We start from the raw sequence: 26365 nt of genomic DNA on the forward strand, positions 1-26365 counted from the left end.
ACAAACAAAAAGTATGTGAACTTTCGTGACCAATTCTCGTGATATAAGCATAAACACCACTTAAAATGGAGACTTTTGTTTGGTTAGAATTACGGCCGAAGCAACTAAGGCTATGAGCAGCCAGTACAGCAGAGGATGGGAGAGGAAATTGTTAGGTCGCATATCCAAAGAAATTAAAATTTTGAGCAAAGATACTGTTCACGGTGTTTTTGCAGTCCAGTAGATAAGTGTGTCCAATTTGTTAAGCTAAAACTAATAGCTCTCAAGATATAAGCCACAAATTATTATTATTATTAATAATTTTCAGTCTGTGACAATCTTATTTAAAGGACAAGTATGAATCAGGGCCGCGATAATAAAAATCCTCACATTAAGACATCTTTACAACGAAACCCAATATCAACTGTTTTCGATATTTTGCTTCAGCTTCACATGGTCAAACGAAATGAATTAAAAAAAGAAACTAGTAATCTATTTATTTTATGGGCAAATATCATAATTTATGGAATAATAAATTATATAAATACATTAGAACACACACAATTGGTCATTGTAAGTTTCTCTGGGTATCATGTTTTTTTTTTATTCATGAACTTATCTTTTAGATTTGGGACTTATTTTTGGATCGCTTTTCTAACCAGAAAGTGGCTGAAAAATGAATAACTGATTACAAAATGTATAAACAAAACTCGTAAACACACATCTATATCAAAATTTTCAAATAATAAAAGCTTGTTTAATGAGTTTGGACTTTCAGTTTTGATTGCCTCTTTTTAATTTTTGTGACGTATTTAAATTGTTTCTTATCTTTGCTATAGTTGATAATATTCCCCAGACTTCCTTCTTTCTAAGATTCGTGAATTGTATTCATGATAACTTTGAATGGCGTTAAAACGAAATAATGGACATTAAGGAAGAAACCCTACCTCATTTAAACCACATAAACGCAGCTTTCTTTTATTTAAAGAATATTTAAACAATTAAGTATTGCATTTTGATGATTACAAAAATTCTGAATAAAATATGGGACTATCGTACTTCGTAGGCTAAGCAACTCCCTAAAGGTTAAAATCTGAGTAGGTTGCAAAAATAATTTTCAGACTGATGTTGTCGTCGTTGTTTCTGTTTTGTAATTACGGTTGAAGTAACTAAGGACATGGAGGTCATAGTAACTATGTGGTCATTTGCTTTCACCTGGAAAACTTATACAGATTCTTCGCGTCCTAGACAGGATTCAAACTCAGATATTTTCTAGACTGAAAGCAGTCCTCTACAAGAAAATGTCTTGACATGCATTCTACAGTTAAATACCAACGTACTTTACAATTAGTAATGAATTAATTCAGTGAAGTCTCGGGAAATTACACATTCCTTAGTATACACATTTAATGATGACAGAAATGTAAAAGATATACTGCGATCATGAATTGATAATAACCTACTAGCATAACAGATATTAATACGTTACAGGGAGAGTTTAAGGGGTAAGCATATTAAGGCACCGACCGAGCTATGCTGTTAATTATTTTATTATATGAGAATGAATCATTTGTTCATAAAATCGTAAATAACAAAGTTTTATTAATTGAAGCACCACTGAAATCACTATTATTTAATGGTAAATGGTTAATGCCATCACTGACCATTAATATTGAGCATTTATTAGTGAATATTAATAACATTCTTGGGTTCCCATTAATAAATAATTCATAAAAACCGTTCATAACTCATTGTTTTATAAAACATTATACAATTTCATTACTTACTTGTTTTCTTGTACAACAAAATTTCGAACTGGTCTTGGACTTGATTTTCTAAGCATTGCTCTACCTTAGCGATAGTAGCTTTATCCGTCAGTTCCCCATACATAAAACTACAACAACAGCTTTTTTGCATCACCTCTGCTCTGTTGTAACCCGATATTTTACAGAAAGATTCAGAGCAGTAGACTATGGGATAGTCCACGATTTGGGCATTTGCTAATAGAAAACTGCAGTCAGCTGCAATGAAAAAATGAAAGAGCAACTTACGCAAAATTAATTTAATTAGTTAATAAGTATTTTATGTTCAAGCATAACAAGTGAAACAAAAATCCAACATAGCTGAATCTAAGAACAATTTTAAAAGTTAATATTTATTTAACTATAACTATATATTCAAATTCTTGTACTATAAGTTTCAATAATATCATCTTGTGCAGTGTAATAACTCAGTCTAATAAAAATATTTTTATAAAATGCTATCGCAAGAGATTATATTAGGAGGTTATTATCACAAATTTGACTACTCTACTTCCTGCTCGTTACCCACCCACGATCAATGTTTCTTCGATTCTGCTACTCATGTAAATAAATAGGTTTAAAATATATACATATATATGAAAAATGTACAATTTTGATTCACTATATGAAGATTAGCTTTCGTCGAAACAATTTTTTTTTCGCATAATTGCAGAGATATTTCTAAGAACATTATAAAAGCGATTGGTGTGCGATAAAATTTCTGCTTTGCAGATCACAATAAACTGCTGTTGTTTCTATTCCTGGAATATAACAGTGTGCCGATTTTAAGGGGCCTCTAGTTCAGTCGGCATAGACGAAGCCCTTTGGTTGGAAAGACTTGGGTTCGATTCCCGTCCATGACGTGAGGAACCTTTATCTGGTCTCTTTCGAGTAAAGGTGAGTTAACCGGTCTCATACGGGATTTTTTATCCGGTAACTGGGATTTTTCATCCCTCAAAAGAGGCAAATCGGTCCCGAGAACATACACGGCTAAGTCATAAAAAATACTTACGGCGAGGAAGGCAACGGGAACCCACCTTGCTTCATAATCATCTCCCTGGTAGAGTAGCATATTGCTACCCCACAAGGCTGAAGGGAAAATACGATACTGATTTTAACAAGGTAATATAATTTCTTGCAAGAAAAATGAACCGGATTTCATTAAAATAATGATTTAGTCATTCTAACAATAATTTACAAATTGTTTTAAAATAACCGGCGAGGTTACTTTAAATATTAAAATAACCTCGCCTTTAATAATAAAATTAAAAATTATTTTAATTTTATTATTAGAATGTTTTATAATAAAATTATTATTATTTAAAATAATCTACTACTACTGGTAATAATAATAACAACAGTATATTAAACCATTAGTGTATTATACTGTGATGTGTTGCAAAATTATGCGGTCACCCCCAAGTTTTCCCCAATGCTGCGTAGTAGAGATAAATCCCATCTGAAAGCAAACAATAATTGCAAGAGTGTATATTAACTTTATGTGTGCACACACTAAATGAGGTATTTAGGGCAGGGTTAATAAAATATCAGTCTGATTGGCAGAAAATATTTTCGCGGCCGCCAGTAACTGTATACTCGCCTTCATGCTATAGCAGTAAATCCTTTAATCTAATCCTACTAAAATGTTTAATAGACTCTGAGCAAGGAGAAAAAACGATGCAAATTTCTTTAAGAAATTTTAATTTTCAGAAAAATACAACTTTCTTTTTCACTTCTCTGATTCAATTTAACATCAGATCTCAACATCCAGGATTAGGTATAAGATCGGTATAAGATTAGCTGACTGCAAACGAAGGGAAGTGTTATTACAGGAGATCATATTAGATGTCAGTTGGGTCGTGCAATTGCAGCACAATTTGAACATCCGAAATCAAATATGTCAGGCGTCACTGAAAGAGGGAAAATGATTGAAAATAAATCATAGAAACAGTCAAGCATACAACATAAACTGTGTTGTCTGTTTGACTATTTCTGGCTGAAAAGGATAGGAAGAGTGCCAAAAAAAGGGCTGTACGTGTCTTCATGCATCAGTAAGTTCTCTCAATAAATTGTTTCAGCGTCCAGAATCATTGAGGTTGAACCAGCATTACAGATTGAATTCCCACAGCCTCAATTTTTATGGAAAAACTTCAGTGAATAAACCAGATCCGGAGTGTCGAATGGCGAATCACAATATACGCAGATAAGATGGGCATATTCTGTTATGGTGGCTGTAAGGAGATTGTTATTTACTAGTGCAGTAGCAGTGCTACTTTGATGCAGAGATTCTTCTTCTAATTTGGATTAGTAACCTTTTGTAGTTCATGGGAACATGTAAACCGAATGTCGGAATGATAAAGGCACAGTGTCATACTGGGAGAAATGTGATGAAATACTTGGAGGAAATGGAAGTGCACATGCTAATGGGCTAGCAGAGTCCCAAGAAGATGCTATATAGGGACTAGCAAAGAGCCCTTAGATAGCACCTTTATCTTCAGAAAGCTACACCAGTTTAAAGCAAATATGCACCATATCAAACGTTACTATAACAGCTGAGTATCATTGGTGGAAGAATGGACCAAATTACGTGTGTTCAACTATTCACATTTAGTGGGAACTTTGTATAGGGGAGCACCTGCAATTGCAGCCAAAGGTGAGATTTGGCCGCGATTATATACATTCGGTTTTACGAACTATGGACCTGAATGTTTGTCATACTAACTCGCGCGCGCGCGCGCGCACGTGCATAGAACCTTTACCTATAAACAAAGCGTTTTGGAAAATATTCCAAGCATATCATAGTATCAGTAATGCAATCACCTGTAAGTAATCGAAAAACTCCTTTCGTTTCCGCTTAGTTAAGGATGTCCGTGGATATAATATAACAACCCGCTCATGAGAAACGTGTCGGCAGGACAGGTGAACTTAGTCTGCAGTAATCGGACAATCGATTACCAATATATCTCTAGATGTATTCGTAGAAGACGTGGATTTTCCTTTTTTTGTGTGTGTTTTTTCAATGAATGCAAATACACTTTTAGTTTCTGCCTTTATTGTATTTTACCAGCTTCTGCGTATTTGTGTTTCTTGAGGTGTTTCAAGAACTTCTTTAATTCAGATAGCAAGAAAATAGTAAATCATTTCGAATGATCACAGTCAGTCCAGTACAAACATAAAATGAATCATCTAAATCTGAAAATTTTATTCAAACGAATAGTCACACAGATACAGTAACCATTTATATATAAAAGTGTTATGATAACAGATGTAATAAATATGACGAAACCAAAATTCACCTGACCAATGGGAGCAAGATTAGGCATTTTGAAAAAGGTTGTTGCAAAATATAATTTCGATACGATTTTTGCCCTTTCATGCTCTTGCAAATAGCCTAATTGAAAAAAAAAAAAATCACGTAATTTTTTTTTCCGTGCACGCGGAAAATATTTCTCCGTGCACGATAAACGTACACTAATTGTGAATCTGTTGGGCAAATTCATATAATGTAAATTTAAATAACCGTCGATGGTTTAGTGGATGGCGAAAAACCAGTCGATTAGGAGATTGAGGGAAAATAATAAGCGTCCACGTCAGCTTAAAGGGCTTTTGTTTCTGACACGTCGATCAACTTCGGATCTCGTATTTGAGTAAATAGTATCCGGAAGATAATTATATTTTCGTGATTAATAGCTGGGTTACCTGCTGTCATGATCTTTCGCATTTGATCCTTTCCGATATACACATGATTGAAAATTTCCATAACTGCTCTGTTCACAGAGTACACAGACTTCAACTGAGCTAGACTGACAAGATTTGCCATTGTTTAATATCACAAGATTTGCCATTGTTTAATATCACAAGATTTGCCATTGTTTAAGAACAAAGTGTTTTTTCACTAAAAATAATACGTACATTGCGAAACGTTCCTGCTTTATTAGACAATCCACATAAAACAGAGGTGTTTGCAGCACTTCACTTAAAAAGAGATCGGAACCCAAACAGCATGATTCACGAGTAAACAAAAGCTGGGACAGTTTGCAGAAGGGGTGGGGGAATTCTCCAATTAACTCTAAAATAGCAGCCGTAGCTACTAATAGAATGTTTGCCGCATGTTCCACACTTTGTATATTTCGTGTTTTACACAGTGTTAGCAGAAAGGTGGCGGAACCAATGATAGAACTTGTATTTTTAAAAAGTCTCATTATATATTACGGTTGCATAATATGGTTGATCAACTGAACCAGAAGGGATGAAAATTGAAACCGGACGGTATATTTCAGTAAGAAAGTTATAAGAATTTTATCAAAATTTAACGTGGCATGAAGAAGAAACACCTATATTTATATAAGCGTCCTGTAACTATCAACTTCGCTGGAAAATAACGCCAAATAACAGATAAAGGGGAAATGGTGATCGACATTAAAATAAATATGCCAAAATGATCTACATAATTTCCTCAAATGTTGTTCTATCTGCAACTCCGTGCAGACCATCATCATCTTACCTGGAAACCAGTCCTCAAATGTTGAGTCAAATTTAACACTTTGTGATTCGGTTTGAATGGTGAACTCGGACCTGATAAACTCTACTTATATTATTACTCCAACAAGATGATTTTAAGAATTAAAATCTCGTCAGACATAATAATCACCAGGTTGTTCATAAGATACCAACCGAAGGCGTCTATTTCCTGCAAATGGAAGACCAACCCAGTTTTAAGAGGAAACCCTAACAATTTGATTATTGTGTATATATAAAGTACTTTTCAAATACATATCAACAGCTACAGGCAAACGTGCACACATTTATCAAGACAGGTACAAACACGCACAATCACATTACCCGGGAAAAAAACGCATGCATAAAATTATGTTTATCTTTTACTTGTGTAAAGCTAAATCACAAAATCTAAGTGCGTGATAATTATCATAAACTGTGACTGTGCTTTTTTTTGTTGTTTGATTTTCTTGGAAGTGGGAAAAGTATGATGTTTTTTTACGACTACTCAGAAAGGTTATCCAACCCAGACATGCAGTTAGGCTCAATTTGCCTTATTACATTTAATGACACGAGGACGGAATATAAAAGTGATTTATTAATATCCTGCTTCCAGTGGTCTCCAAATTTATTTGATCGCGTACCCCCAACACAGAAAAAATAAATAGTGCGTACCCCTAATTGACTGAGCAAAAATCTATTGTAATAAGTATTATGTAAATATAAATCGTCGATGTAAATCCCCATTTCAAGTAGTCTTCTTGATAATTTCGAACTTTCTTGGGCAAGGTTTTGTTAATTTTCAGATTAATGTTTTTATCACTTAATTTGACTGATAACGAACTTGTTTGAATAGAATAATTAATCCTATCTTTTCCTTGTTGTTCGTCTGATGTAGAAGTACTATCATAATTATCTTCAATTCGCGATTTCTTTGGAGGAAATATTTTTAACCATTTATCCATTTTGTGAGGATTAATTTGTAAAATTTAAATATAATTCATTTACTATTGATAATATCAAACACTTTTAAAAAATGTAAGCAATTTTGATAATATTAATTCACTATTTCTAGTGTAAACGTAAAAGTAAGCACAAAAAGGTGTTGGAATTGCACAGAAACAATATATATTAAAAAATCGTTAAACTTACTACTAATAGTCAAATAATTAATACAACTGTGGTGTCATCTGTAGATAGCAGGATAACTAAGCAATTTTCATTCTCTAGTTGGGCTTGTCAACACTAGGATGCTCTACAAACAATGGCAATGATAAGAAGCAAGAGATTTACTACTCCCTAGTTTAAAAAACATGACAGCTCTGCCACGGACGATTATGTGTGCAAAGTCGCCCTTGTAAACTTAAATTCGCTACTCGCAAATTTAAGTTTACAAGATCTTTATACCGTCTTTGTCTATATTAGATATATGTTTAATTGATGAAAGAAAGTAATATTATTTATCTTTAATTAATTACTTAATTTTTTTTCCTATCAATATAAAACTTTTTTGATGTACCCCCGCCTATCGACTCGCGTATCCCCTGGGGTACGCATACCACACTTTGGAGACCACTGGCTTAGACATTTACAGGTTGCAGTTTTCAGATAAAATGCGTAAAAGTTGTCAAAAAAAAAAACAACAGAATTTCGGAAACATAAGTAGTGTTGGAGATATAAATCGGAATAAATTATACAGAATTTTACTGTGTAATTTTTCCCCTCATCAGCATTTATGACAAAAATATTATCTAACAAACCAACCTGATGCTATGCCAGCCTCCGTATCTCGGTCTGTATTGACGATGCCCTTTTTACTTTTTATTGGAAACAGAGTGGGTTCGAAACATGTCTGTGGCACGAAGAACATTTGAAAAGATTGGCCAGAGAGTAAGTGGAAGAGTTTTTACTCCGGAAACGTGGGGATTTTTTATCCTACAAAACAGGCCTATTTGTAAAACAAATCGGACAGAAAAGAGCAAGCAATTAACAGCCTTAGTTGCTTCTGCCGTAATTCCAATCAACCCAATCTGAGACTTAGGCTGCATGGCAATGGAGTCTGCTAAACCTGCGCATTTAAATGTTTTAACAAATAACGGATATCCTCGGAGGTCTTTTCATTTTTCATGCTAAAAGAGGTATCACAGTGGTGCTTGTCTTCTATTCGGGAGAAAAGTTTGTAAGTTCTGTTGTGCAGAAATTAACCATTCCCAAGTCCATATCTGACAGAGGACTGAAGAAATCGAAGTCTGCAAATGATATTGAGCTTAAGATACAATCAAATAGTCTTAAAATATGACTTATAAAAATATGAGACGATGCTTTGCATCCTACACGGGATTCAAACCCCGGTCTGCCTGCTATGAATTTTCATGGAAAGGCTATAGCTCACAAGCTTTTGCCGACAACAACAATGACAATTAATACACAGTGTCAATTGGTATGAGCTAAGGCAAGGTTTCCCAAACTTTTTTTTTCCGTGGCCCGGTTATTTTAATACTTCATCTTCTAACCCACTAAATTTTTTATGGCCAATAGGTAAAAAAAAAAAACAGATTTGAATATTCATAGAGTTACTTTACCGCGGACAAAGAGACTGTGGAATGGCGACGAGGACGGAGCGCGTTTTTCGCCTCTATTAATTAAATTATTTATTCATTAGTCCCGATTAAACGCTATTTACTTGTATTTTAGAGGTTCGTGAACTCTAAAAAAAAAAAAAAGAAAAGAAAACCCAAAAACGAAACACCTAGATTTTCGAGATAGGGGACCCGGCATTTAGCTTTCGTGACCCACCATTTGGGGCATACTGAATCTTGCCCGCCGTGAAGAAATGATATTCGTTCTTTGGGGTTCAGGAGTCATACTTTTCCCAGACCAGTGAAAGCGTTTGGGGGGGGGGGGGGTGCCTTGACGATTCTTTAAATTTACATGTAACAGTGTAATAAAGTCAGTGTGTGTGGGAGGGGGGGGGGACTTGTCGTGGTACGGATTAGAGAAATAGATCGTAGTGCACGGAATCATTACTCATAAGTGCTGCACTGATGCCCTATCTATTCTGAGTATACCACAGTGTGGTAAATTTATGAACCGGCTCTTTTATCTGTCCACGCTGTAGCGCTCTTGTCGCGAAGCAATTATTGTAGACATGTGATTGAAGAAAATAACACAGGCGTAGCTAGACAGTTTAGTCATCAGCATGAACTCGATAGTGCATCTGTAAATGGAATGCAAGAATGAGGGCACGGACAAGGACCTGCTTCAATGGAAACTTGCTAATCTTAATTACAATAGGAGTGGAGTTCAGTGATACCAACTATTAGAAATCAGTGGAAGTCTTCAAGGATGCCCTGATGCAGTTATTACTACCAAAGGCGTATACGTAGTTAATTTTTATAAATAAAGACATAATGCGTTTATATTTGCACGCGTGCCATAACTTTTGGGATAGGCTAGCGTATTTATTTCAGCGAACACGATTCGAAGTCACTAATAAACATCATGCACAAAAAACCTAATAAAATGAGCGCGAATGGGAAATATATGCCAAATATTCGTCCTCTGTTTTCAATAACTATTTAAACAAAGAAAAGGCATTTGTGAGAGGAAATGTGATCCATTAGAAAATCTAAGTCTACACTACTTGTAGAAATTCTCCAGCTCCTTTTTCGCTGTATAATGGCTCGGCATACAAGATGTCTAGAGACAATCTGTCGATCACTTGTATTTAATACTCAACCCAGGAATGGGGCCAAATAACACTGGCAGCAATAAGCAATTCTGCTTACTGCTGCCAATATTATAAATACGTAAAATCACTTTCTACACCCTCTGTCCAAAAAGAAACCGAACTTTTCAAAAATAGAAGAAACTAGTGGCGCTACCTGTTGTATCTTTTTTTTTTTTGTCGAAAGCAGCAACCTTCATTAGTGTTGTGTCTACTGTTTATGACATTTGTTTCATTAGAAGCCGAGTTATAGTGCCAAGAGTGACAGTGTGTTTTGACGAACGGTCGGAAAATGAGTTTCAAATAGAGAGCTACAATTGACGTTTGTGTTAAACTTGGTAAAGGTTTTACCGAAACGCATCAAATGCCTCAAAAAGCATACGGTGATGAATGCTTATCCCCTACTCAAGTTTTACGAGTGGTTTAAGCGATTTTAAAGTGGTTGTGAGGCGCTTGAGGACGACGAAAAGCCGGGCCGTCCAAAAACTTTACTGGACGAAGTTAACATCCAAAAAGTGCGTGATTTCATCAAAGAAAACCCGAAATGGTCCGTGAGATTGATGATTGAAGATGAATTGGGGATTCCAAAATCAACTGTGCACAACATTTTGACCGAGAGTTTGGGCCTTCGTAAATTAAATTCGCGATTTGTTCCTAAGTTGATCAAATTGAACACTGCAAGGATCTCATTAAAACCACTCGTAAGGACTCAAACCTCCTTGAAACGATCGTTACTGGTGACGAAACGTGGTGTTTTGAGTATGAGCACAACACAAAGCGCCAGAGTGCTGAGTGGATATCACCAGAAGAGGGAGCATCCGAAAAAAAAGTCGCTTGGAGAAGTCAAAAGTAAAGACCATGCCGATTTGTTTCTACGATTCCAAGGGCATTATCCACAAAGAATTCGTTCCGCCTGGCCAAACGGTCAATGGTGAGTTTTATCTCGAAGTTTTGAAGTGATTAATAGCGAGAATTCGTGACGACCGACCGTTCGTAAAAACAAACTGTCACACTCGGCTTGTAATGAAACAAATGTCATAAGCAGTTGATACAACACTAAAGAAGGTTGCTGCTTTCGACAACAAAAAGATATAACAGGTGGCACCACTAGTTTCTATTTTCAAAAAGTTCGGTTTCTTTTTGGACAGAGGGTGTACTATTAATCCCATAATATTGAAGATATCATGTCTTCACAAAGGAAAATAACCATTTGCTTTTGTGAAATAAAATAATTTTAATAATATTAACAGAATTTCTTAAAATTTTCTTGTAATATGGCTGATTTTGAATGAAAACTTGATTGTACAGCAAAGGAAATGCACAACACTTAGTGGTTTGAGGCCTTGCGCAATTGTTAATGATAGTTGAAACGGAATACCGAGTAAACAGCCCTTTCTACAACACATCGTACTGTAATTCAAAGCATTCGTTCGGAATCATTCGCATCGTACGTAATGGGTAGACTAGATGCATCATTTTTAGTATTTAAGAAGAAGGATATTACAAGAATCGCATTTTCATACTAGTGATTTCAAGGAAGGGACAATTTCGGTCAATCATGGAACATCTAATAGCAACCCAAATTTAATATACTTGATAACTGCTTTTCTAACATGATAATTAATTCTACATTTAATATGATAAAAGTTCTTTATGAACTCTTATCATATTAAATTTCATATATCAGTGAACTTCCCAAATGATTCGATTATCGTTGTCGTTTCAATTTGGAAACAAGCTAAAATCTACCTTTTTAATGCTTCTGTAAGGTAACGAGCTCCCAGACAAAAACAGTCAAGTTCAGGTTCCTTATATACGTGCGTATGTGTGTGTGCTTCCACACTGCACAAATAGATAAGATTATTTAATATATCTAAACATTAAGATCTGCTATGACTTTTATAATTACTATGGTCAAAATATTTATAGAAATTGAAATTCATTATCGGAACTGGAAAGGAGAGAGAGAGAGAGAGAGAGAGAGAGAGAGAGAGAGAGAGAGAGAGAGAGAGAGAGAGAGAGAGAGAGAGAGAGAGAGATCTGCGTGGTGATTCATAGTTATTTATAAATTGTATGATTATGCCAAAAACTATGAAGTCGATCTTTTGTAAATTGTAAAAATATACCTTAACCTACAAACAGAATTAGTAGAAGTACAGTAACATCTTGATGCATTTCGATTATTAATTTTCATTTCAGTATGGAGACACAGTCAAGGGAACATAGTTTTTGTGAATGCTCAAACCCGATGAAAATACAAATACACACACAAAAAGACTATTTCTATTTCTATTGATGTGGATAATAATTGTTGTTTATATGAGGAGGTTTTTCGAGGATATAATGGAAATAGCTACAAGAATCATCTGTCTTCCTTCCTTTCTGACTTACGCGTGGACCCGTACTTCACTGTACAGATATTCGAAACTACATTTGACATTTGAGGGACGAAAAACCCTCCACCACTTACGAGCCTGGCTAACTCACTATTTGATCGAAAACATCTAATAAGGTTCCTAGACGGGATTCGAACCCCAGTCTTTCCAACCAAAGTGCTCGTCTGTACTAACTGAGCTACGGAGGTTCTCTCTCTCTTTTCTGTCTAGAATTTTTAAATAATCTGTCTGGATCTAGCCTTATGACTGCGTTCCAGTTGTCAGATGTACGAGGATTCTTTCCGTTGATACTCCCAGATCGTGCCAAGAGAAAGTTCGCTGTATATTTTCACGCATGTTGGTTTATGTGTAGCCACCTCCACACAAAATGACCTTCTAAACTTTGGGACCAAAGAAGAAATATTAATGAAGCATGAATCATCCCGCTCATAAACTAATAAATGAAGTTTTCAATCTAATCTCAGTTAGTCGCTTTTCACATATAATATCTTAAAACTTTATTTACTGTTTCTAATGAACTGAATTGTTCTGTGAATACATATGACACTCCTACATATCCTTGGTGCTATATTCTAGATATTTGGGCAATTTACTCAAGAATTTATTCATATTTTAGTGTTTTTTGTTCGCTTTACCCTACTGCCAAATAGAATAATTGCGAAGAAATGTTTTAATGTATTCATTTCATCCAAACTAATTTTTTTAGCAGCGAAATCATTTTTACTTATTGACTTTACTACACGCTATTTGTAATGATACCTCAAAGGAGAGTGAGCAAGATAGTGCCAAGTATTGGAAAGAAGTTAAAGAACAGAGACGAAACCTATGATTTTTTTTTTTTTTTTTGAACAGGGATGTTGGAGTCTTGTGCCAAAAAAACCTGCATGGTGAATGCCTTTCTCTGATGAAGATCGGTTACACCATAGGATATACTGTAGTTAGGATTTGGTATGATTTTATGGCAGAAATGCTTGTGAATGCTATCCAAGTTCTGTTTGTGGAAGCAGACGACGCTTGCAAGAAAAAAGGGTTAGTTCACTTAATTGCACATCGTCACGCCATTAATGGTCTCTATATTACGAACCTAGAACTACTGTTCATAACACACATTTCTATTTCTCAAACCTTATACAGATATGCAGAGAGAAATGATCTATCGTCTATTTATTTATATAGCCCAAATAGCGCTTCACGCTATTCGGGCTATGTAAATAAATTTCCCAATTATTTCTCAGTAATGACGCGCGTTTTTCATGAAAAGAATAATCACCGGATAACTTATGTGATGTTAGTATAACATTTTGCTACTATCAAGATAATCTTCACTAAGAATAAACTGAAATACAGACTGAGTGAGACTTTCACATGCGAAAAATACATTAATTGATGGAGACAAGCAGTGTCAAAAGAACACTATCTGCCACAAATGGGAAACAAAGGGCGATGTGACAGCTCTCTGTATAATCATTCCGTTCCATATAAGGAATAAATGTTAGTCTTGTCCAAAGAAGCTTATGTTGAGAGATGATAGCATGTTCTACAAGAGAAGATATTCCGGCTTATGGTATTTCATCGAAGTCGGTTTGACGTTCATACCATCAACGTCAAACAAAACGTTGATGGAATGAACTTGATGGATGAGAGTTACTGTCGTGCCAGAATCTCAACAGGAATGATGATGATGATGATGATCATGAATATAATGACCAATATGATTGTTATCTTGTATTTCTAACGTAAACTGTATCCTTCGATGAACGGCAATGATCTTAACATGAAAGTCTCGGAGTTCTGTTTCCTTACATTAAACCATTGCGACAGACTTTCCCAATTGGTCAATCTACAATACAACGTTATGATGAGTTATAACAATAAGACTGCCAACTCTGTAATTTCTTGTGTTATGGATTATGCATATATCCACAGAATTAAGAAAATAGCTGCTTCGAAGTTTAAAGTTATTTCTCTCTGAAATGTGATTGTGAAATGGACACCATTAGTGTGACAAAGTGAACTAATAGCAGAAACAGGACTCAGTTTGTCTCAATAGTGGGATATATATCATCATCATTCGTTTCAATAATTATCCTATTATGGTCTGCTCCGGCCTCGGAAGAGATCAGGTCAGAAAGATCAACGAAGAGCAAATATACCTGCTACTGATCAACTGCCAACCCCGTTTTCTTATACTGTAGTACGGGCCATTTTGCACTTTCATAAAGATTTGTTAGCGTAGGTCTCAATTTTCCTACTTATGAAGACCACCTGAGGAGACAACTAACCAAGAAGGCAACTTTTAGATTTTTAACTGCTGTTGAGTTTCAAAGGTTTTTTTTAAGATAACCATTTTAGTAATTAATACTTTCCTAACAAAAGTTCGTTAACAGTTGCATTGTTCAACTATACACGTTTTTTTAAATGAAAAATGATGTTTCCTAATTGTATTATTATTACAAAATATGTCATTTGATGTTATATACTTTTTTACACGTGATATTTTATTTCATTTAAAAGTATAAATGATCCATTTGTAAAATGAAAGAGTGCAAACTTAAAAATTGGTTTGCGTATACATATGCATGCCTGTATATGTAAAGCTGAATAAATGTCTTTATGTTTTAAAGGAAACAGAAGAAACAGAACAGAAGTAACTCGTGGCAAAGGTAAATTTCAGAAACCATTCTTACAAAGGTTGTTCTCCTTATCTATGCATTAAAATGAAAAATATATCACATATAGAACATAAAAGTAAGCTACGTATTTTTAGAAGTGATAGATTTGAAAATTGCTTACTGAGATTTGCTAATGCACGTTTTATTTAATACACAGGCCTGCAAAATTCATTCGAGTCATGAAAAGTTGTCTAGAAACCATTAACTGTTTCTGATTTATTTTTGACCGCTGATTTCAAATATCTCTTCCATTTGTCTCTATCACGTAAGGATTTTTCACAAAATTGATCTCAATATTACAGTAAAATAGCTTTAAAACGCATTATATTAAGTAAAATAACAGTATTTAAAATTTCTGTAAACATTTTTGGAATGAAAGTATTGGAAACAATTTTTTTAATTAAAGTAATTAAAGATTGATCTTTAGTGCATACTTTATATTTCGTTGCAGTGTCTTTTTTTCCCCTTCATAGCTTCGTTTTGAATTTTTTCTGTGAAATTCTTTTCCCGGGTCGTCTCTATGCAACATCCAGCAATAGTCCGCCATCATGTTGACATTCCACCTGCCCTGATACCTTCTTTCCATCTCCTTGATGTCTTGGTGGAATTGCTCTCCTTGCTCTTCGCTGACAGTTCCCAGATTCTCGGGAAAGTAGTCTAAATGAGAGTTGAGAAAGTGTACTTTTAAGCTCATGGAGCATCCCAAATCTTTGAATATCTGTAGCATGTCTTCACAACCATTTTATAGTTGTGTTCCTTGTTATTTCCTAAAAATTTGGTCACCTCCTCTTTCAAAGCTTTCCACTCTTCTTTTTCAACAGTTGCCATTTTTTTCTTCAAACAGTTTATTCTTCATAAGTTTCCTGATGTCTGGATCGATAAAAATACCTTTCAATTTTGCTGTAGATAATCCCGGAAATTTTGCACAGATGTACTTGAAACACTCTCCTTCTTTCGGCAAAGCCTTACTTCATCAATCCCAGCTTTATGTGAAGCGGGGATAAAAGGATTTTTTTCCAAACAACCAAAGTTTTGTGTAACATATTTTTACTTCCATGTTCTAATGTGACTCTTTCTGGCCATTCTTTCTTGATCCAATGTTGTTCTCGATCTCGGCTGTCCCACTCGCACAAAAAAGCACGAGTATCTGGTGTATCCTCTTTGTTGTCCCAAAATCATATATATGACTTTATGATCATGGCAAACTGTTCCATCCATGATCATTGTACTTAAGTTTGCTGAGAATGAAGGCTAAATTTTCGTATCGTTCTTTCAAATGCACGGAATGTGCTACTGGTAGCCTGACATACTTATTGTAATTATGGAGAAGCGCAGCTTTCAGGCTTCTTTTTGAGGAATCGATGACTTCATATTTTACGTTGAATTTGCTTATCAGTCCGGGAATATCGCTACAGTAAACTAAATCACCTTCCTCTGAAAAGTAAGGAAGAAAATCTCTTTCTCTATATCTAAACCATGAGAAAGAAGTGGCAGGGACTAACAAATTCTTTTCGTTTAGTCTCGAGCCCAGCAGTTCTGCAGATTCCTTAGGAAGACCCAAATCTCTGACCAAGTCGTTTAAATTAGTCTGTGAAAAAAGTTCAGGTGGGCCACTGTCACGACTAAAGTTCAACTAAAGAATCACACAAGAAAATGTAAGTGCCTGTGACAACAGGAAAGTCATCCTTTATCTCGGCGAATCAGATTCAAAGTAGCCACCTGCACTTTTATCTGCATTCCTCCCTCCCTCTCCTATGTTAAGAATGAAAAAGGAACTTCAAAAAAGCACTTATACAACTAGTTAGCTGTAAATAAAGGAGAATTAAAATAAATACCAAAGTGCTGAATTTAAATCCAAATACCACTAATAACAACGATAAAATTAGAAATTGGGTAAAATTGGTGGGTGATGGAATTTTTTTACTTTTTTTTCTGAACTCAGCACGTAAAAATCTATAAGAATCAATTATTACTTTTCAGACAACTTTTCCATCTCAGGCCTGTGTTATTACAGTTATTACGTGTATAATATAATCCATTCTTTTTAATACTATGAAGAAAGGCAAAAATATTTATATGGTTGGCAAAGTTCGTAAAGTGCCCAAGTCCCTTTTGCTGATCGATTTCCAGTTGTTCTTCGCTGAATATGGAGGAGCCCTGCCTCTTTCATGTTTGTCTCCGTAAAAAAATAATAAAATAAACGCCGAAGAACAAGAAAATATGAATTTCCAACTACAAAGAGTAGCGGATAAAAATGTACTTAAAAATAAATACGAAAGAAAAGAAGATAGTAATATTCCGGAACATATCATGCCAAACCACTTCTGACTTTGTGCCAATCAGCCGCTACATTTGCTATCATTTCTCAATTAAACCTCAGACAGCGAGAGAAATACATTTTTTTTAAAATCCATAAACTGTTTGATACAGAATCAATACTGATGGTAAATAAAGTACTTAGGGAGTCTCATTATGTACTTACTAATATTTTTTTAAAAGCATACTTACGCTATCACACGTTTAATTATAGTTAAATTAATGCGATAAAGTGCTAATTTTTTTTATATGGTATAACTGTTCCTGCGGCCTGCTACATTTCAGTGTGATGCGATATGTGTAGAATATACCGAAATATTATTTTTAATCTTATTACACTACATCTTTTGTACGAATAGAGTATAATAAATTTCTAAATCTATAAGAACTTTAATAATTGCATTATTGTTATAAACTAAATAGTCAGGAGTTCTTTGAAAGCAAGAAAGATAAAAAAAAAAAATGTGGAATATTTTACGGAGAGCTCAGGATTTCCTTAAGTCGCAGAGAAACTAGGCATGTACAAAATATGATCACTACAGCTTCTGAGAACTCGCTTAATCGTATTCGCAAATGTGAAGTCTAGGTCGAATGATCACGAGGGGAGATCAATAGATGTAGTCGAAGAAGACAGGACACACGGCGACTCAGCACGGTAACATTCTGAATGGAAATGCTTTCCATAGACGAACCTGAGAGAGAGAGAAGACAATCGATAAACACGCGCGCGCACGACTCCGTTTAAGATAAAAGGCTAAGTGTAAGCAACAGAAGAAAAATGATGGATAAAATGAACAGTAAAAACTTATAAACGATGGAGGCATTTCAAAACTCGCAAAAGGCCTTCTTTGTTGTATTTTTTTTATCTAAGTAGCAAGTAAAAAGAGAGTGTTTTGAATAGGAGATAAACAGATGGATTTTATCATTTTTGATTTTTTTTTTTTCAAAGAAGGAAATTATTTAAGAAGAAAATCCTAAAGCTGGAAAAGAAAACGAAAACGCTGCTGCCTAATTTTGATATCGTATTTACCAAAGATAAGTCTCTTAGTGAAGCTTTAATCAACTTATCCATCCACAAGGTAGCTTTCAGCGATACTGTTGAACATTCAACTGGAAAATACTGTGTACGGGCAATTTGGAAGGGTTTGAGGCCGCAATGAAGTGACTGAAAACTTTAAAAGCAGAAACTTCATTTATTGAAAAATGAAACAGAATTACTTTATTCTCATTTTACATCCAACACAATTTTTTTTTTCCCGGCAAAAATACACTGCGATACTCCACGTTGGCCTTAATCTACTCTGCGGTAGAATATTGTTCACCAGTATGGCTAAACAGTCCTCATATCAAGAAAATCGACACACAAATAAATGCAGCGATGAGAACAATAACAGGTTCTGTCAAATCTACTCCTCCTCTACTGGCTTCCAACCATCATCATCATCAAATTCCTGCCATGTACCCACAAGGGGCGTACAGGATATGATAGTACTACATGAAAAAATTATATCATTACTAACTTCCTATCTACAATTTTCCTCCAAATCAGTCTGTTACTTCTCAAGACTCCAACATTATCAGATCTTATATTTCTATCGTCTAAGGCACTTTGTACCTTATCAATCCACCTATATCTTGGTCTTCCTCTGGGTCGTTTTCCTGCCAACCTGGCAGAGAACACTTGTTTTGCTAATCTTTCCTTGCCCATTCTGTTTAGGTGACCATACCACCTGAGATTAGCTCTGCTAACGCATTCCTTGATGCAGACAATGTCAAGTTCTTTCCTAATATCCTCATTTTTAATATGATATTGCCATTGATGCCATCTGTTCACGCCTCTAATCTTTCTCATAAAACTGGTTTGAACACTGTCTTGTATACAGCTAATTTAGTGTTCCGACTAATTTCTCTCTTATTCCATATGAATTTATTCAACTGACTTCCCACCATACCAGCTTTGCTGATTCTGTTGTCTATTTCCATATTTAATTTACCATCTTCAGTAAAAATCGTGCCTAAGTAGCTGAAATGTTTTACTTGTTCCACAGGTTCTCCATTCAGAACACAGTTGACATTTTCAATGATTCTGTCAACTGTGTTGTGAATGGAGAACCTGTGGAACAAGTAAAACATTGGCTTCCAACTTTGAGCAATATTGCACCACACCGAATCTGCGCAGACAAAATGCTCTAGTAAAAGAATACAAAAAAATAAACAGCAATCCCCTGTTGCCGATACATAAAGACTTCCCATATATAAATATGAATCGCCTTAAATCCCGACGGCCACCACTAATACTGGCTGAAGAACTAGTAAATAACAATTTCAATGTTAATTCAAAATGGCTAGAAACTTGGAAAGAAAAAAATCGCCACCAGACTTAAACAAGCATATCCTTCCCAACCAAAATCCGAAAGGGATTGAGCTTCCACGTCATCTATGGAAAAGCCTAAATAGGATACGCACAGGACATGGTATCTACGCAGGTAGCTTACACAAGTGGGGAAGATCATCTACACCTCAATGCGACTGTTGGGCCATAAACCAAACCATCCGGCACATTGTTGAGGACTGCAGCATAAGAGCCTACTCTGGTGACCTGAGAGACTTTTTTGAAGCGGATCCTTCAGCTCTTGATTGGCTATCTGAACTAGACTTAAAATTTTAGACTTTTTTTTTTATCTGATATTTGTATATGTGCATTCCTTATCTCATTTTTATTGTCTGCACAAATATGTATTTATATATTCTGATGTCATGTGTCTTTATTATGCCATACGCTAAATAAATAAATTCGGCAAAAACAAGAAAACTCTACAGGAGCATTACATTTATTTTCTTTAATCAACGTGTTTTGCGACTTATATAAATTAAAACAGGCTTGTGATATTATTCAATCAGTTCTACATCTCTGAGCTGATATTTTGCATTAAATAATTATTTCCTTAAAAGACTACTTAAATTAAGGGGATATTAAATCCCACATAGTTTTAAAACCGAATAAGAAACTCAAAGATTGGAATCAGAGAGTTTCTTGCCGAATATAGTAAACTATAAAGTATCGGCGACACTAGTGTTAGCCAATGCAAGTGATCCTAGTACGTAGTACAATACCGGGCAACTCGTTGCAAAGGTGGGGGAAGTTCAGATCGCTATTCTTAGGTATTTTCCATAATGTAAAAACACATTTCCTAGAAAATGTATGCTGTTATTACATTATGGAGGGAGGTCACTACCCAGACCGGTTTCAGCTTTTTTGAGGCTTCATCAGTGAGTAGAATGGGAGTTCATGTCTTTCATCATCGGCCTTTGGAGTATAAAGATTGCTGAGGGTCAGCAGGTAGTAATAGGGGAAGTTAAAGAAAGGTAGAGTAGGATAGTAGGAGATAAAAAGAGGCCTCAGTCAACCTGTTTAGCTGTGTAACCCAGAGGTTGTGGCTGAAAGGTCTGTAAAACATAATCTCCTTACACCTGTTCTAAAAAAAAAAAAACTTAAAATTTACACTTCACTTTATACGAAAAAGATAACTTTAGGTTACATTAATCCAGGTATCTGGAGACGTCATCTCGTAACCCCTAAAAAAAAGAAAAACGTTTGTTAAAATTTGGAACTTAGATTCTTCTTAAACTATGCCTTACAACTGAAAAAGAAAAAAAAAAGAGAAAAAAAACTGCGATAGCGAGATCCGTATTGAGGTGGACTTTATCAACCAGAGAACCGAGAGTTGGGGGAAGAACCTGGCTTGAGTGATGCAGCCCACAAGGAGCTGCACCGCCTCGACGTAAGCCTTCGCAGCCCGGGTTCTCAGGTCTACCCCCTCCTTAGTGAGCTAGAGAAACCAATAAGTTGTACAATAGAATTAAGTATTTAGTTGGTCCTGAAAGGAGGACAAGTTTTTAGTTTGCCCTTAACTCTTTTTTGTTGTATTTTTCTGTAAGATTTGAGAAGCTACTGTTTTTTCCTGGCCATTTATTATTTGGTGAAGAGCTTTATACAGACTCCTTTCCATTTCTTCGTTTAATTCAGGGATTCCTTTTAGTTGTGCTGGATTTAGTTCACTTAATCTTTCTATATAGAGGTCTCCCCATTCTAAGCTTATGGTCTCGGGACCTGTGAGGAGGAGTATAGGTGCTCCTATTTTGTCTATTGCCCTTTGGAGGATTACCTCGGAGTCTTCTGGGATTAAACGCATTAGAACCCTTTGGGCGTCCACGGCGGGGACGGATTCTTCCTCCGATTCCTCGGCTGAGGTAATATTGCCTTTTCTTGATTTTTCAGTCTCTTCTTGATTTTCTATTCTGATCTCCCTTTCTTCCTCTTCCTCAGAGTCAGATGCTTCTTCTGGGCATGTGTTATCTGGTTTTGTTCTCTTCGTTTCTCCTTCTCCAGGGCTGATTGGTCTTTTTTCTGTGTTGTTGCTGGCTTCCATTTCTTCTACTTCTGTGGTCTCTTCCGTCTCGATGCGAGTTTTCCTTGCGTTACGTTTCTTTTTTTTTCTTTATTTTCCATTCTGAGTTTTTCGTGGTGGCGGCTTGATTTCCTGTTGTTACTGTCACGATAGCTGTGGGTTGAATGACTGGAGAGTCTTCCTGCTCCGTTGTTTTAGGCTCCTCTGCTGTTTTGCCTATAACTAGAATGTCGTCCTTTTTTTCGGGTTCAGGTTTATTTACTGGAGTGGTTGCTGGGGTTGGCGATATAGCACCTCCTATTCGTTCTGCTTGTGTCCTGTTGGGACAAACGTCTACCTTGTGGGTTGTATTTCCACATTTCAGGCAAGGTGCCTCACACTGGGCTAGGGCATGTCCTGCCGCCATGCAGTTCCTGCATTTGTTCTTGGGGCAGTCTGCACCTAGGTGTTCGAGTGATCCGCACCGAAAACATTGCTTTTTTACACCAGGGTAGTTGACTACTACCCTGGCAGAGCCTAGAAATACAAAGTTGGGGACTTCGGCCTTCATCTCCATAAGGAAGGTCATCTCGCCAGTCTTCCAGTCGGGGTAGTCAGTATCGTTGGTGATTTTGATGTCCCGTACGTCTCCCCATTTTGAGAAAACCTTTTTTATTATCTCACTCCCTTCCTCGAGATATTCTACAGGGAACCTTTCTATTCGTAGTGTCTTCAGTAGACTTCTTACTACGAAGGGATAGATCATTTTCCCTTCACATTCTACACCTGCCATTAACTTATTCCTGGTTTCTATATCTTTCACAACTACCTGGTATCTACCTGCTCCATAAGGTGTAAAACCAGATGTCTTTTGTGCCCCTACTATGTTGGCGAGAGCTCTCGCTAAAGTCCTCTTCGGTACGTTGACACCTGCCTCTATACCGAGGGTCTTCACTCGCGGCAGAAATGAAGTCATTTGGAAGAAAGAAAAATATCTCACTATGAATTAAGTTCCGGAAAAGTGGATAGACCTTTAAACGAGGGCCAAGCGTTCCGGTTTACAGAAATCTCCTGCTACACTACGTAGAGGCGGAAGACTACAAGCAGGCACCAGGCAAAAAGAAAGGACAAAAAATATAACTATAACTAAAAAAAAAATTCTCACCAAGGCTGGAAGCTTCTGGCAGCAGGACTGGAACATGCAGCTCTCTTTCAGATTCGCTGGATCAGTGAGTAGCTAGACCTAATACCAAAGTGTATAGCGAAAAGAACTTATGTACTCTGCGAACGAGTTTTCCAAACAGGTGCAACCATTAAGTTACTTAAGCATAAAGAGCTAATAAGCTTCATTTCGGCAATGAAAACATTACTTAAATTAAGGGGATATTAAATCTCACATAGTTTTAAAACCGAATAAGAAACTCAAAGATTGGAATCAGAGAGTTTCTTGCCGAATATAGTAAACTATAAAGTATCGGCGACACTAGCGTTAGCCAATGCAAGTGATCCTAGTACGTAGTACAATACCGGGCAACTCGTTGCAAAGGTGGGGTAAGTTCAGATCGCTATTCTTAGGTATTTTCCATAATGTAAAAACACATTTCTAGGAAATGTATGCTGTTATTACATTATGGAGGGAGGTCACTACCCAGACCGGTTTCAGCCTTATGAGTAAGTAAAGCCGTCTCTAAAAATTCGGACGATCCCTAGGCCACTCAATTGTGGGCGAAAGACCGTCCATCTCAGCGTTGTCTCCAGTCAGTGATGGCCTTCCACCCACACGCCACCACCGAGCAGAACCGCTCAAATTCCGAAGAAAATCATTCACCGACAAAGCCCTTCAGCGGGCCGTGCCGGAGAACACTTTCCCCGGTGACTCAAATTGCTCCCTTAAGGCAAAAACCCTAAGGGAGCGAACTCATAATAACCCCCACCGGTTTCAACCTTTTTTGAGGCTTCATCAGTGAGTAGCTAGACCTAATACCCAAGTGTATAGCGAAAAGAACTTATGTACTCTGCGAACGAGGTTTCCAAACAGGTGCAACCATTAAGTTACTTAAGTATAAAGAGCTAATAAGCTTCATTTCGGCAATGAAAACCTTACTTAAATTAAGGGTATATTAAATCCCACATAGTTTTAAAACCGAATAAGAAATTCAAAGATTGGAATCAGAGAGTTTCTTGCCGAATATAGTAAACTATAAAGTATCGGCGACACTAGCGTTAGCCAATGCAAGTGATCCTAGTACGTAGTACAATACCGGGCCATTTTTAATTACTTTTTACCATTACTTAATTAATTAATTAATTACCATTACTTAATTTAAGTAATGTTTTCATTGCCGAAATGAAGCTTATTAGCTCTTTATACTTAAGTAACTTAATGGTTGCACCTGTTTGGAAAACTCGTTCGCAGAGTACATAAGTTCTTTTCGCTATACACTTTGGTATTAGGTCTAGCTACTCACTGATGAAGCCTCAAAAAAGGCTGAAACCGGTCTGGGTAGTGACCTCCCTCCATAATGTAATAACAGCATACATTTTCTAGGAAATGTGTTTTTACATTATGGAAAATACCTAAGAATAGCGATCTGAACTTACCCCACCTTTGCAACGAGTTGCCCGGTATTGTACTACGTACTAGGATCACCTGCATTGGCTAACGCTAGTGTCGCCGATACTTTATAGTTTACTATATTCGGCAAGAAACTTTCTGATTCTAATCTTTGAGTTTCTTATTCGGTTTTAAAACTATGTGGGATTTAATATCCCGTTAATTTAAGTAATGTTTTCATTGCCGAAATGAAGCTTATTAGCTCTTTATACTTAAGTTCCTTAAAAGACGTTCAGGAAACACGGTAAAAATGTACGTGACCGTGTTGCATCATTTAAGCGAATGAACGCTGCTTCGTATTATTTATAAAGAAACCACACAAATAACAAAATCGATCCGTGCTTGTTTTACAGCTTTTAAATGTGACAAAATAAATTAAAGATAATCAACAGCATGAGGAATTCTAGAAACCTGAGTTTATGTTACAATGATCCTTGGTATAAGATAGTTCGAAGTTGTTGAAATGTGTTACAGGCCCAGTTTGCCTAGTTGATACCGTCTTTAACCATTAGGTTTGAATTCTACTGTGGACATGGATTTTTGTGAATATCTAGGTTACAGATGAATTTCGTCCCTCGTTGTGATTCCCAATCTTCTTAATATAAGCATGAAGTACTTAAATGTTTGATATATGGAACAGTTTCAGAGTATCTAACCCTTAGCCCACCAACAATACCAACACACGATAAGTTTAAAACCTTTCAATTTATTCACATTGAAAATGTTCAAACCATGCTTTATTCATTTTAAATTACCGATATACCTTCATTCAATGTTAACAACTGATTAGTCAACAGTTTAAAATTTTAGGGATATTACTAATTCAGGATGCAAAAAATTCCAAAAACCTATGAACATCGCCTATCTGAAAAAAAAAAAATCTTTTAATTTGTTGACAAGTATTAGAAACGTGTCATAAAAGAGCAGCCTCGTTTATTATATTTAAAAATCTACTTTGTTCTAGAATAATCATCGAGGTTTTGGTGGAACTTTAGTGCACGAATTTGGCTGCAAGAAGAACATAAGATCGCTAAGCATGATTTAATACTCTCAAGGAATATTTGCGATGAAATTAATGGTTTCTAGACTTTTTAGAAATAATACTTTCTGTAATTAATCTGATCATAGTTTCTAAGAAAGTTTTAAATAGTTTACAGCGGGAATGTTAAAGATTATCAATAACTGTAATCGGAAGTTTTCCAATGGAATGGAAAGATAGCGAATACAGGACTACTATTGATCCGATATCAGACTGCTTTGCAGGTGATAACGTAGTAATTACTGCTTTTTCTTTCCGTTTTGACAAAACTTTTTCATGAAATTTTCGAACAATCAGCTCAAAATACTTCTATATCTTCAAAATACAATATTCAGCTCAAAATACTTATATAATATCATTTCTGAATTATATAAGTTAGTTGTTTTATAACTTTGGTACAATCATTCAAGTAGTTACACAATTTAATATTGTGATTAACGGTCCGGAGTATGAGGAATTCTAAGGAAATTTCAGCCAAGTTCAACTTCTCAATGTTCAGGGATAGTGAATCGAGCGATCATGTTTCTAATCACAGCCCGACTGAATATCAGCGCGGAATGTCATCGTTTACCATTCCACGAGAACAAAACGGAACCTTCATTGGCTTGAATGTTTAGTCCGGTTGGATCATATGGATGGCGGACCAAGGTATTGCTTCATTACTACGCTTCGCTCTAAAACGTGACAGACTCAAAGGTTGGTTACTACCAAATAACTGGTTTCCTTTCAACCTTATTAAATTATGACAGGACGCTTATCTACATCTGCTGCACAATCTGCTATATCAGTTCTGTATGTGTGTGCGTGCGCGCGCAACTGCCTAACTCACCTTCAGTCATATACATTTCCTTATATTTTATAACCAAAAGGAATTGTCATTACCGACTAAAGAGCGACTGTATTTAGAATTATATTCTGTTTAATAAGAAAGATGA

The 26365-nt window shown here is 35.9% G+C and overlaps 1 protein-coding gene across 1 annotated transcript in view; it reads right to left on the reverse strand.

Annotated features, from left to right (window-relative positions):
• LOC150104522 (potassium voltage-gated channel protein eag-like) overlaps positions 1-26365 on the reverse strand; it is an 86624-nt gene that overhangs the window by 32959 nt on the left and 27300 nt on the right. The window contains exon 2 of the mRNA XM_090395572.1: positions 1767-2000. Coding sequence (XP_090251698.1) covers positions 1767-2000 — 234 coding nt within the window. The remainder of the gene's footprint in view (positions 1-1766; positions 2001-26365) is intronic.

Source organism: Typopeltis vanoorti, chromosome 7 (assembly GCF_054136105.1).
Source record: "Typopeltis vanoorti isolate ZY-2024b chromosome 7, IOZ_Tvanoo_1.0, whole genome shotgun sequence".
NCBI lineage: Eukaryota > Metazoa > Arthropoda > Arachnida > Uropygi > Thelyphonidae > Typopeltis > Typopeltis vanoorti.